This window comes from Puma concolor, chromosome D4 (assembly GCF_028749965.1).
Source record: "Puma concolor isolate L17-30 chromosome D4, mPumCon1.1.hap2, whole genome shotgun sequence".
Taxonomy (NCBI): Eukaryota; Metazoa; Chordata; class Mammalia; order Carnivora; family Felidae; genus Puma; species Puma concolor.
The window spans coordinates 83,057,657-83,069,929 of NC_141679.1; the positions used below are offsets into that span (position 1 = coordinate 83,057,657).

General features: G+C 48.3%; 2 protein-coding genes across 5 annotated transcripts in view; one reads left to right on the forward strand and one right to left on the reverse strand.

Annotated features, from left to right (window-relative positions):
• STRBP (spermatid perinuclear RNA binding protein) overlaps positions 1-12,273 on the reverse strand; it is a 94,311-nt gene that overhangs the window by 1,948 nt on the left and 80,090 nt on the right. The window contains exons 18-19 of one of the 4 annotated variants that reach the window (XR_015243044.1): positions 9,944-10,949; positions 8,528-8,578 (exon numbers count right to left, since the gene is read on the reverse strand). Coding sequence is in view for 2 of the 4 variants with exons in the window: in XM_086683974.1 (XP_086540100.1) it covers positions 10,855-10,949 (95 nt within the window). In the remaining 2 variants the exon portion in view is untranslated. Of the gene's footprint in view, positions 1-8,527; positions 10,950-12,273 lie in introns of those variants that run through there. The other 3 variants (XR_015243043.1, XM_086683974.1, XM_086683973.1) reach the window with 3 other exon arrangements.
• On the forward strand, positions 6,602-9,958 carry LOC147575049 (uncharacterized). The gene is made up of 2 exons (XM_086683982.1): positions 6,602-7,559; positions 8,029-9,958. The coding sequence occupies exons 1-2, from the start codon at positions 7,360-7,362 to the stop codon at positions 8,231-8,233; spliced, it is 405 nt and encodes a 134-aa protein (XP_086540108.1). The 5' UTR covers positions 6,602-7,359; the 3' UTR covers positions 8,234-9,958.

Below are 12,273 nucleotides of genomic sequence, written 5' to 3' on the forward strand. Positions count from 1 at the left end.
AGAAAACGGCATCAAGCCTACGCTCGGGGACGAGGAGAGGGCAAGGGCTGGGGCCAGGACCAAGCTGCCTCTAACGGCCACACCTCGCATACAGCCAGGCCCACCTTTGTCCTTCCCCTTCGAGGAGCGGAGAAACGCCTATGGAAAACACAAGGAGTGCTCCTCCCTCGGCCAAGTCCCACACCTACCGTTAAGAGCACAAGAGCCCCCCCTCCACACCCCCAAAAAGACAAGACCAGGCAGCAAAGTCCGAGAGGCCCACCCTCCACCAGAGAGAGCCTGACAAGCAAGGCGGGCATCCAACATGCCCTTGGAGGCATAGCCTCACCAAAACTTCCTTCCATAACCCTCACCTGGTTCCCAGCAAGGATGGCACACAGCTCCCCAGGGAGCCAGGGCAGCCACCAGACCCCTCACTCCTGACCGGGGTGCCAGCGGACCACGAAGAAACCACCTCTCAGTAAGGCCAGTGCGGACGCCACACCTCCTAGCCGCAGGCGCCAGGCAGCCTCACCCCTCCCAGGGGGCCTGTGGGGGATTCGCTGAGACAGCAGGTGCACACGCACTCAGATTAGGTGGCCTTTCTCCAGTCCCCAGGGGCCCTCCCATGGCAGCTCCCGACCCTCACACCTCACCTTGGCTCAGTAAAAAGCATCCTTCCACCTGCCTAGAAATCTCGGGGCGGGGGTTGTGGATTTCAGGGAAATAGCACTATATACATTTATAGTTGGTTTTTGTCGCCCCAACTACATTGAGCACCTTGGGGCAGGCACCATGAGTGACTCACCTCCGTCTCCCCATGCACCCGCCACAGAAGGCCTGGCCGCAGGCAGTCTGTGATACACCCGAGCAGTGTTGGCTTCGGCCTGTCACATACAGGCATCTTGCCTCAGTGGCCTGTAGGCTTCTCGAGAGTCCTGACCATCCTCTGCACTTCTCGCAAGGCCTGTTTCGTGTGTTGGCTGCATGCCAACGGGAAGGGAGTCTGCTCCGTGAAGCTCTCCTGCCATGAACTCCATTCTGGAGCAAGGGGAACTCACTTTTACTCTCACACATCAAGGCCCCAAGCCAGAATCTAATCCTGGTTTTGTCTTGCCCTTATTTAAAAGGGTAGCGAGACAGAAAGGCCTGGAGACAGAGGACTTATCAAACTCCGCCAAGTCAGAACGGTAGAGAACAACCAATTCTCCGGACCTCTCCTTTCTACTCATAGCAACACCAACCCAACTCTTGCCTAAAACGTCCGGACAAAACCGAGATACCATCTGCAACCACAACTCTGGTCTATGACCAGAGTGCCGTTTCTAAAATGCACCTGTGATCACTTTACTGTTCTAAACACAATCTCTCACTGGCTCCCCGGGGCCCAGAGAATGAGGCCCACGCTCCTTAGCCTGGCATTCAGGGCCCTGCCCAGGCTGGGCCCAACGTGCCTGTGTGACTACACGGTTCTTGGTGTCCTCTCCAGAGCAGCTTCCTAGGGCTCCCCTGATTTGCCCTTAGCCCTTCTGTCATTGGGGCCCTGTCACCTTGGACTTCCTTGAGCCCTGTTCTGTTCTACATGTTGCTCTCACCCGTCAGTGCCCCACCCCCCCAAAACCTGTGGTCCTTACGGGCCAGGACTGCCCCTTCCTCCTCAGTGCTCATACAGAACAGATGCTCAGGAAGCCTTCTGTTTCAGGTAGATGGGCCAGGCGGCAGATGGAAGGAAGTTTCCAGTCATAATTAAGCCAAAGGGTCAGTCTCTACAGCCTAAGGCAGGGGTAGGCAAAATAAGGCCCACTCTTTTGTTTCTTTTACAGTCAATTTTATCGGACCACAGCCACACCTGGGTTTATGCACCATCTCTGGCTGCTCTTGCGTGACCACAACCAAGCTGAATAGCCATGTCTGGAAGATTTACCGTTTGGCCCTTTCCAGAAAGTTTGCTGACACCAGGTCTAAGGGAGTGCTCCCATATATTTCCACATTGTGACACACAAGTGATAACTTCTGTGGCCCAACAGAGTAAGAAGACAAGTTGCAGACACTTGACCCTCAGGTCTTGGCCACCCCAAAGGCAGACAGGATCACGGTCTCCGTGCACCTGTAACCTTGCATAGCTCTGACCTGAAGGTTCAAAACCACAGCTGCCTCTTTAGCCTTAGTCCCCAAGAGATCTATATAAATAAGAGAGGTGCAGAAACCCACCCTGACTCCTTTCAGTGCTCTATGCCACCTGGCCAGGATGAGCCAGAGGTGGTAGGACTGAGCTAGACGCCAAAATCTTACATGGTTTTTTTCCCCCTCTCTTTAAAGTGCTCTGTGTGGCAAATCTGCAACTTCCCACTAAGTAAAAACCATGTTCTGTAGGTGCTGAATCCAAGGAGCTCCAGACCCTCCCCGGGTAAAGAAACCAAAACATTACTTTTTTAAAAAGCAGAGGGCCTCTATATGAGTGAACACTCAGTACCTGTCACTCCCTTTGGTGAGACCAGGAGAGCAGACACGTGCAGAAACTCGGGGCAAGGGTAAGATGCTGACTGGCCAGCCTGCACACCTCTCTATCCACCGCCAAAGAGCCACTAACCCGGAGAGCACAAGAAGAGGGCTCACAGCCACCCACTGATGAGAAATTGGGCCCACCAAACCCCCATTTCCCAGCCCAAAAGAGATGGCCCTTGCCACACTGCCCCCCTTTTCCCATCGCCCACTCCTGCCCTGCCAGCACCTTCTTCCCTCCCCACACCTTCCCCATCTTGGCCCCAGGTACCAGCTGCCATCAGCAAGTACCTTCGTGCTGCTCCAGAAGGCTATGCCCTTTCTGTGCACGCTGTGCCCCCTTCTGGAAAGCTCTCCTTCATGACCCCCCTGGCAGACCTCCATCCAGTGCAGATGCCAGTCTCCGCGGGAAGCCTCTGCCACTCCCGTCAAAGCTGCTCAGGTCCTAGGCCTCCTCACGGAGCAGGAGGCCTGCCAGAGTCTTCCCCAACCACAGGAGACGGCTCTGACCTGGTCAGGCCCCTGAGCCCCCCCTTCCTGTGCACTCCACCTCGGTCAGTGGTTTCACCTTCTACTCCGCTGTCTAAACAGAAGACCTTGACATTTTCTCCAGCTGGGAGAGCCTGGGAAACAAGCAGTAGTTGACAGTGGATGTTTCTCAACGAATCCACGTGCCAAAGAGGGGAGCAGTGGCCTTGGCAGTGTCACCGATCACATCGGCGTGCCATCCGAACCTGACATCCCGTGGAAGAAATCCCTCTGCGCTGTGCAAATAGCTGGCTTGCTTAAACATTCCTGGTCACCACCGGCCTCGCTTCTCATCACACCTAATCTCCCAGGACAGCCCCACCATCTCAGGAGGCACACACTGCCCAAACTGCCCAACTGCTTTCCTACAACCGTCTTTAACCTTCCTTCTAGAGTCACGTACAAGTCAAAATAACCCTTTAAAATAGCTGATGGAAAGGTCCGTGATCTCCCCAGATCTCCCCAGCAGCCTCAGTGAATCTCATTTGGAGGGGCCCTCGGCCTTCCCAAGTTTCCCAGGTGCCACCTTCCAGAGGTTTCTCACCTCCTAGATGATGTCCACGACATTTCCCTTAACATAGCCTCCGAGGACATGAAAGATGTTAGAAAGTGGAGCAACTTCTGAGAACATCTCCATGATGGAAGGGTCCAGTGAGATCCCACAGCATCCGAGCACTGTGGGCAACGTGTTACTGTGAGGATGACTCCTTTGGGTGGAGCAGATAATGAAGGCCTAGGCAGGGACAGATGACAGCCAACAACCAAAACATGGACGCAGAAGAATACGAAAAGCACACTTCCAACAGCTTATCCCTCCCTGCCTACCAAACCCCTGGGGGGTCTCTCCAGCAGCAATCACTGGTCTACACTTGATTACAGAGTTCAGTTATGGTACCAAAAAACGGTATGGAAACAGGCACAACAACAATAACAGAATAGGCTGCCAGGCCCAAGGTTAACCAGTCCCCTAAGCCCAGGGGCAAGCTAACAGTTCCTCCAAAGGAACCAGAGAAAGAATAAGCCCAAAGTCTGGATTCTTTTTTTTTTTTTTTCTCCACATGGCAGGGGGCAGGGCGAGAGGTGGAGCATTGGTTTTTGCTTGTTTTGCTTCAAACCACACAGGGTATGTCCCAGAAGTGTGGAAGAGAGGTAAGCAGAATGCCTCAGAGAGAGGAAGGGAAACTGGGCAGGCAAGCAGTCTAGACCAGTAAGACAAACCACCAGTACCGAGCACAGTGCTGGCAGAATGGGTGGGCTCAGCCGCTTACTGCTGTATAATTTGGGGCAAGTCATTTTGGCTAAGCCTTCATTTCCTCATCTATAAAAGGAGATCATTTCTAGATCCCACAGTTGTTGTCTAATTCAACTCTCGTCCCCAAGAAAGGGCTTCTGTTAACTCCAAAAACAGTGGAAGACATGTCATTTCTTCTGTGTGGTTAAAAACTCATTAGGAGCCGCAGCGTTTTGCCACAAACAAGCTGGGTGATCTGGAGAGCTCTCTGGGCTTCAACAGCCTTGCCTGCTCAGGAAGAAAAACAGTCCGTGCCCGGCGATTCTCCACACTGTAGGGGCAGGGTGGGAAACAGATCGGCCACTGGGAAAGAACAGCTGCTAAGCGAGTGCTGGGCCAGGCACTCACTCTCCTCACACAAGTCACTGCTCTGGAACTCGTGCAACCTGGGTTTAAAACCATTCCTTCCTCCTGCTCCCCTCTAGCATCACGGCAGGTGGCGCAGAGAAATGGCCAAATGCCAGGGACAATGACTTGGGGTGAGGGAGGACTGTCTTTCCCTGGAGAGGATTCTGCCTCCATCCCCACCCCCACCTATCCCTAAGCAGAGACCCAGGTGGCAATTGTTAGCAAAGGAGCTGGCGACATGGTCTGCAGCAGCGGGAGACTCAGCCGAGTTCGGAAGAACGGCTCAAGTGCAGCAATTCAGAGACCTCAAAGCCATCCCAGCAGGGCTCACCAAGCACAGCACAACCTAGAGGGCCGCCTGCGACCTTCAGGCTGGCCACCTTCCCTGAAGCCTAGTCTGGGGAAAGTCCTGACAATCGGAACAGGCCACTGCAATCCGGCACTCCCCAAGCTCTGTTCAGCACAGGACGGCTCCCGACACTTCTACCCCAAACCTGGGTTGCCGGCCCTCCAGGCCCCTCTTCCTTTTACCCTGTGAGTCAGAACCTTGCCAGCCTTGAGTGTCTTGGCTCAAATCTTCTAAGACATCCCCATCACCAATCTCAGGCCAGACAGAACATATACGCAGGAAGCATTAGCTAAATGAAAACCTATACCTCGAGTTGTCACTGATATTCAAACAGAAAAAAAAAAAAACAAAAAAAAAAAAAACAAGCTTGAAATACAAGGGCTTTGTTTATACAACCACACCTAAGTCTTCCAGCCTATCTTTCCAGTTATATAATCTTTCCCAATTGGTCTCACAAAAAACAGCCCTATTTTTAAAAGGCCAGGATATCTGGTCCAGAACAGCCTCAAGTCAGAGAGCCTGGCTTCCAGCACAGGAGGCGCCTGTGATCTCAGGACCCTGTGACCCCCATGTGAGGTGTGAGGCCCCCGCTGGGCCTGGCCCACGGCCTGCACACCTCCTTCCCGCCACCCGGCACGTTCCTCCCCTTTGTCCAGACGGCACCCACAGCGCACACGGTGTGGTGAAAGAGGCTTTGGCATCGGACGGACTGGGGTTTTGTTCCTAACTCCAGCCCTGAACCCTGAGCCTATTTTTTTTTTTTAATCTGAGAATGAGAATACCACCTCCAAGAAGGTTGTTTGAGAACAAGGTCCAAGTGCCCGGCACATGCAAGAGAGTAATTTCAGCATTTCTTCCTTCTCTCTCTTCTGCTCCTTCTCCAATCTACTGCTGCCCACAGCCCAAAATGACCTAAACAGAAGGCTCCTGTTAACTCCATTACCGGAAACATTCAGCTGACATGTGCAAGCAGAGACCATCCGTCCCAGCCGTACAGAGACTCGAGGCAGGCTGAGAGACTGGGCCGCAGGCAGCGCTGAGAGAACGTCCGCAGGCCTGCCGGGCTAATCCCGTGCCCTCCTAGGGCCAGAAGCAGCAGAAGAGGTGAGGACCACACATCTCCAGCCAGGACATGCTGGTCAGTCTCCCGTCCACTGCTTGGGCAGAGCGCAGAGGGGCAGCCGCACTTGGCAGAAATGCCAAATGGCAAAATTCTGCCACGAATCACCAAGACCCTGCTTAGAAGGACCAAGGGGTGAAGACGTTAAAACTGATTGGTCAAGGGGGAAAAAAAAAGAAAGAAAGGAAGAAAAGAAAGGCCTTCCCTCAACCTTGGCTCAATGAGGAAATGACTCCACCAAACGGCCACAGCTGAGGAATGGGGGAACCTCTTGGATTTAAGAAAAGCCTCTTGCTTTGGGGGGACAGCGAGAGAGAGGCCGTTGGAGCCTCCCCTGAAGCTGTTGCTGTCATGTCCCCTCCTCTCTCACTTCCCAACGCTGGTACCATTAAAAAAAGAAGAAGAAGAAGAAGAAGAAGAAGAAGAAGAAGAAGAAGAAGAAGACGACGACGACGACGACGACGACGACGGCGGCGGCGGCACGTCTTGACTATAACGCAAATCTACTTTATTTGCCTTTAAAGGTAATACTCAGTCCCTACCGACACAGTTTTTATAAACTTGGAGCATCCCAGAACTCAATCTGTAATCCCCACCTAGCATTCGTCGTGCCGGCGGACAGGGATGCACCCGCCCGTCCTTCCGCAGAGGTGCCTGAAGCCTGTGCAGAAAGGGACAGGACTATGCTATTCAACCAACAGCACCCGTCTCACCATCTACCCATCTTTCCTTCTGCTGAAGAGAGCGGGATGGAGAGGCAGATGTGTTTTCTGAGAGAAGAGCAAACGGGAGGCCTCGTGTAGCGAGGAGTGCAGATTATTTCCAAAGTGGTGAAGCAAACTGGGAGAGAGAAGCTGCGGGAATGCTATGAAGGGGAGCGGCGGGGTCAGCGGCCTTCTAAGCGTGCAACCCAGGCTCCTCGGTCTGTGGTTTACAAGAACTATCGGCCCAACACCAGTGAGCTCCAGGCCTCGCTGAAATCACGCACCTCTTTTTTCTTATTAATGTACTGGTAGGAAACTGGGAATCAGCAGGTTGATATTCTAAGCTCAGCCCTTTTGAAGTTCTAAGCACACTTAAATCCCAAAGCAAGGATTTATGAATCCCTGGCAGCAGACTGGCCAATGATTTCACCACCTCAGCAGAAACACGGGCACTCTCAGTCAGCATGGGTGTGCAGCGACCTCCCCACACTGCCTCGCTCACCAAGCATTTGCTCTGTGTTTCCTGTTTAGTCCCCCGATGCCAGGAGTCCTCTCTCAAAGACTGGAAGCACCCGAAACCTGTGACCACCAGGGAACCAATGCAGCTCCCCTGAGTAGGTCACGCACCTGCTTCTTAGCTACCTGCCAGCACAGTCTCGCTTCCCTCACATACCTTCTGTCACTTCAGCCAACCATGGCAGGAACCGCCAACACTGACCGAGAACTTCTGGGCACCAGGTATTATTCAAAGCACTTTGCGTGTATTAACTCTTCCGATTCCCAAGCCCCACGGGAATTTGCTGAAGGGAGAAAAGTCCTTTGGCCCAGATTCCCACATGGTTTCTAGTCCCTATTTCTAGCTGTGCTGTAAAGCTTACATAACCTAATTTGCACTATGGTGCTATTTTTTTAAATCTCCAAAGATCACTGCTTCAAGTATCAATGGAAGCTGTTAGCTCCTACCTAAAATGATAATGTGGGAAAGGATCTCTATTCTTACAACTAACTCAACTTGAATTCTTGACTTAAAACAGTCTTTCTGGAAGATGGGATGAGGAAGGGAAGAGACTCACTCTTACATAAAAAGTACTAGTTTGTGCCCTGGAAGTAACTGCTAGAGAGAAACATCAGACTGAAACTCACCCCAGCAGCAGGCAGTTTCTGGACTCTGCAGCTGTTATTCATTTACTGCCCGTCTCCCTGCCAGGCCTCCTTCAGACACTGAGAGACCTATGGTCACCGCATGGCGTGGCATCAGAACCTTTCTTGCTCTGAGGACTTCAGAGACACGCTACATCCTGCTCCGCACCACCGAGGACGCACTGGCCTGTGCTGAGTGGGAGGTACAGGAGGACCATTCACAGAGCAGGTTGTTTTCAGCTTTAACTGCTCTTAATGTCCCTAGTTTTTAGGGCCCTCGACTACTAGAAATCCAACTGCTGGGGGAAAGGGTGAAGGCGCATCTGCAAGTCTTAGTTTGTGTCCCTAACTCACTATTGAACATTTACCTCCACTGCAGTTATTAAAGAAATCTAATAAACAGGCAAGTTATAATGAACGATTGATTGTAAGGGTAAAACTCCCCTCACTTGTCGTCAAAAAAATGTGGTCAGTGTTTACAGCAACCACTTTGGTCTTTGCTATACTATAAAAACTGCTTAAAAAGGACTGGAATAATTGTTTTTCATTTCAATGCATTCACTTACTTGGAGAGAGGTCCAGGAACATAAAACAGAGTTGGTTTCAGGCTCTCAAAACTGCCAGGGAAATATTTAAAATGAGTGAATTTCCAAATGATGGCCATTTCAGTGGTGTCAGAGGGCCTATATTATTAAATAATGTATAAATAAACTGCTGATCAAGGTCATTATCCTTTGACACTGCTAATGCATCTTCTGTCTCCCAACGTAGGATATTTATAGTCAACCCAATTTCACCAACAAGGACACTCTCAGACTTAAAATGCTTTCACTGGGCAGAGCCTCTGTTTTGCTAGTGCCCGGAGAAGGATCTGGCACATAACGGACACTCCGCTGTTGGATGAGAACGGAAACCTACGTAGTCCTCATCAGCCAGGCCTCATACAACCTTTTATGGGTGCCAAAGCCACGTTTGACGAACATACAGATTCTGTATGGGAGAAACGTTGTTCCAGCAACCTTCAAAGTTAGTAATAAAAAGAAAACCGCTACTGAGAGACACATAAAACATGAAATTTCATTTTAATCTCTATATATATGAAATACGGCCTCAGCACAGAACATCTATCACATATGAAATGTACTTATGGGACACACTAAATGAAGCAAATCCTTATTAAAATATTTGGCCTAATCCTCACGTCTTGTAAATGAACTCCATGATGGTTGAGGAAGGTGGGAAATTAATCGTCTAGCTACCTGACCTTGGAAAAAGCTCGATGAATTGCCTGAAGTCTATTTGGTCTCTGCAGACTGGGTATTTACCATTCTGAGTCTTGCCAGAGTTGGTTCTGCAAATAGTTAGCTTAATGACAGTCAATGACATATTATTTTTCCATAGTTACCTTAATATTTTGGTTTTTTTTTTTAAATTTTCTATTGCTTTTTCTTTTTATGGCTTCTTACTGCTGTTGTATTGGGCATACAACACAGATCAGAGATTTGCATTTCTCAGAGAAATTTCTCTCCTTGAGAAATTGGCACTTTGATCCTCTGCTTGTGTAACAGCTACATATAAATGGATCCTACCAGCATTGTTACCAATCTTGCTGCTTATGAAATTCTAGCACTTTGGCCCAAAGAGTGCCCTGACGTTAAAGTCTTCTTAGGTGACTCTTCCCACCACCAAACTCTTTTACTTAAACAGGTGTGTGTAATTCACATATATGTTATATCATAAGTTTCTACACACATATACACATTTAACTTGTAAAAGTGAAATGTCTCTCTTGAATAAAAAGTAATTACAAGGGTATTAAAACAAATGCTGAAAATAACTATTTTACATTTAGATCATAAAAATTTTAAAGGTAATCATGATGACATAAGACCTAAGAGATCAAATACATCCTGTATGATTGTCATATATGCACGTTGTGTTCATTGACTTTTTCTCTTTAATCAGAAAATAAAAGAGCTTACCTTTGTTTACTGAGACCACAGCTTACAGTCACTAGATCTCAGCCTATTTTATACAAGTGATATGGCTACGAAGGTCCGAGGAGAACGAGAATAAAGTGAGATAAACGTGCTGAAAACTGCTTAAAAGTATTAACCTGAAATACACAGAGGGTCCAACACCAGTTTTAAAAATACATTAACGAGGTATTCCCAGCTCTTCAATTAATAACGGTGACTGACTGATTCATGATTTTCAAACATTCACCCAAATTTTAAAAAAAGAAGGAAAGGCTAATAGCAGAAAAATCTATCAGTGGTTTGTTCCCAGGTTAACGATTTCTGTGCGACTACAAACGACTCAGGACTCCTTGCTGCACGCACCATGCGCTGCATCTAGTCAGCATGAGGTATGTTGGGAATCTATTGGACCAATTACCTTGCACAAGAGAGGGGGTGCTCCTGCAGCCGGAAGAAGCCGGGGCTGCAGGCCACATCCCTGGCTGGGTGCCAGCCCCCATGCAAAGAATATGGCTTCAAGGAGGACCCCTATCTCTGAGAAATTATAATAGCGCTAACTGACGCAGTCGGGAATGCAACTACCCAAGTTATGTGCTAAAAAAGTTTAAAAAACTGTCAGAAGATAGCACAGCTCACACACTGATTCTAAGTTCTCCATTGGTCTGTAAACTCCCGGACAAGAGACTACGCTAGGAGGGCTTAAGTACAGATATTGCTAGGTTTCCAAAGGAGAAGTTTTAAAACAGACACCGTGGCTTTGAATAAAAGTATTGCTCTTCTGTAAAATGCTCAGTCATTGCTTTCCAAAGAAGGTGTCAGAGTGGTGTATCTGAAAGCTGGAAAGCCTCAGGGGGTCACAAGGCTCTTAAGACCAAGACAGAAATTGCCATTTCAAGCCAGACAACCTGATGGTTCTAGAAGTCAGAGAAGAAATCTTGAGGGCCCAAGTGAATAATAAATGGTGCGACGCTCAGAGGCTGGCAATAGGGGCTGTCAATGAAAAAACCACCTACAGTGGAGAAAAGAGCAGAGAAGCAAAACTTGGTGTTAATTTCACAGAATTTGGTGAAGCCAAGAGCTTCATTTATATTTCTCTGCTCTTTCAGCTGTAAGTGGAATTTTCATTACAAAATGGAGGGGGGGGGAGGGCAGAAGGTGGGGAGGGGGACACTTAATTCATTACAAAATTTAAACAGTTGAACTTGCATGGTTACCACTTCTAACAGAGGACTGACAGCTCAATTATTTTAAGTAAAGCAGAGAAATGTAAAAGTTTGCAGCAACTGGGCAGGTTTACAACATGGTTAGTAACTTCCAACAAACAACAAAATTAAAAAAAAAAAAAAAAGACTTGGTAGAAACCATTTGAAATGACTGCCATCATGTTGGAAAACAGCACAGCTCCCTTTTCACCATTATAGAGGGGTTAAATTCCAAAGCTGAGTCAGCTACTTCAAAAGAATTTTCTAAAGAGAAATCTCCAGAGAGATTCCAACTTGGAATGCAAATTTGACGATCAATTTCAAATAACAATACAGCTGCAGCTGCCAATTAATAGTATTCCAGAAACAAAAAGGACTATTGTAAATATTTAATTAATAAAAACTGGACACTACCAGCCATGCTTTTTCTTCTCAGTGATGGCTCCGTTTCATCCATAGGTCAGCAAAATGAATCAATGAAACATGAAAACTCCCAGCTGCAATGGGCCCTCTTGTTTATGTCTAGCCACTAATGCACAGGATGAGAATGATAAGTTCACAGCTATTTCTAGCAAGTGATGAGGTTTTATTAAAGTATCACCCACCACTAATAAAGACTAAAGGTCAAGGAGCAGAAGTAACAAGCCATTTCGTAATAAATACACATCTGAGAAGTGACACTGACGTTTGTTTTAAATTGCCCATCTCGTTCTCATTTAGTGGTCCCAGAGAAATCTGGTACATAAATTTGCAGTATTTCATGAAGCCCATTCTCACTGATGGGCACTGTTCAGCTCTGAGAAGCAGAACTGAAAAGGGAAGCTAATTCGTACTCAAAACGGACATTTTTAAGACACAGCGACTTAGAAATATCCACACGGGACCACACCGGTGCCTTCATGGGGGTGAGTACCTTAATGAAACCATTACCTTCTAGTAACATCATAGGCTTTCCAAACAAGGCGAGAATGCAAGGGGAAGGCTCGGGTCTGCACCCTTTACAGGACAGCACAATGTTACCGACTGATCATTTTTCACCAGCTTAATCAGATAAATTTTAAGAAAAACTTAAAAATAAATGCTGACCCATGGCTGAAACCTGTCACTTTTCACAGCAGCACTCAACAAGAA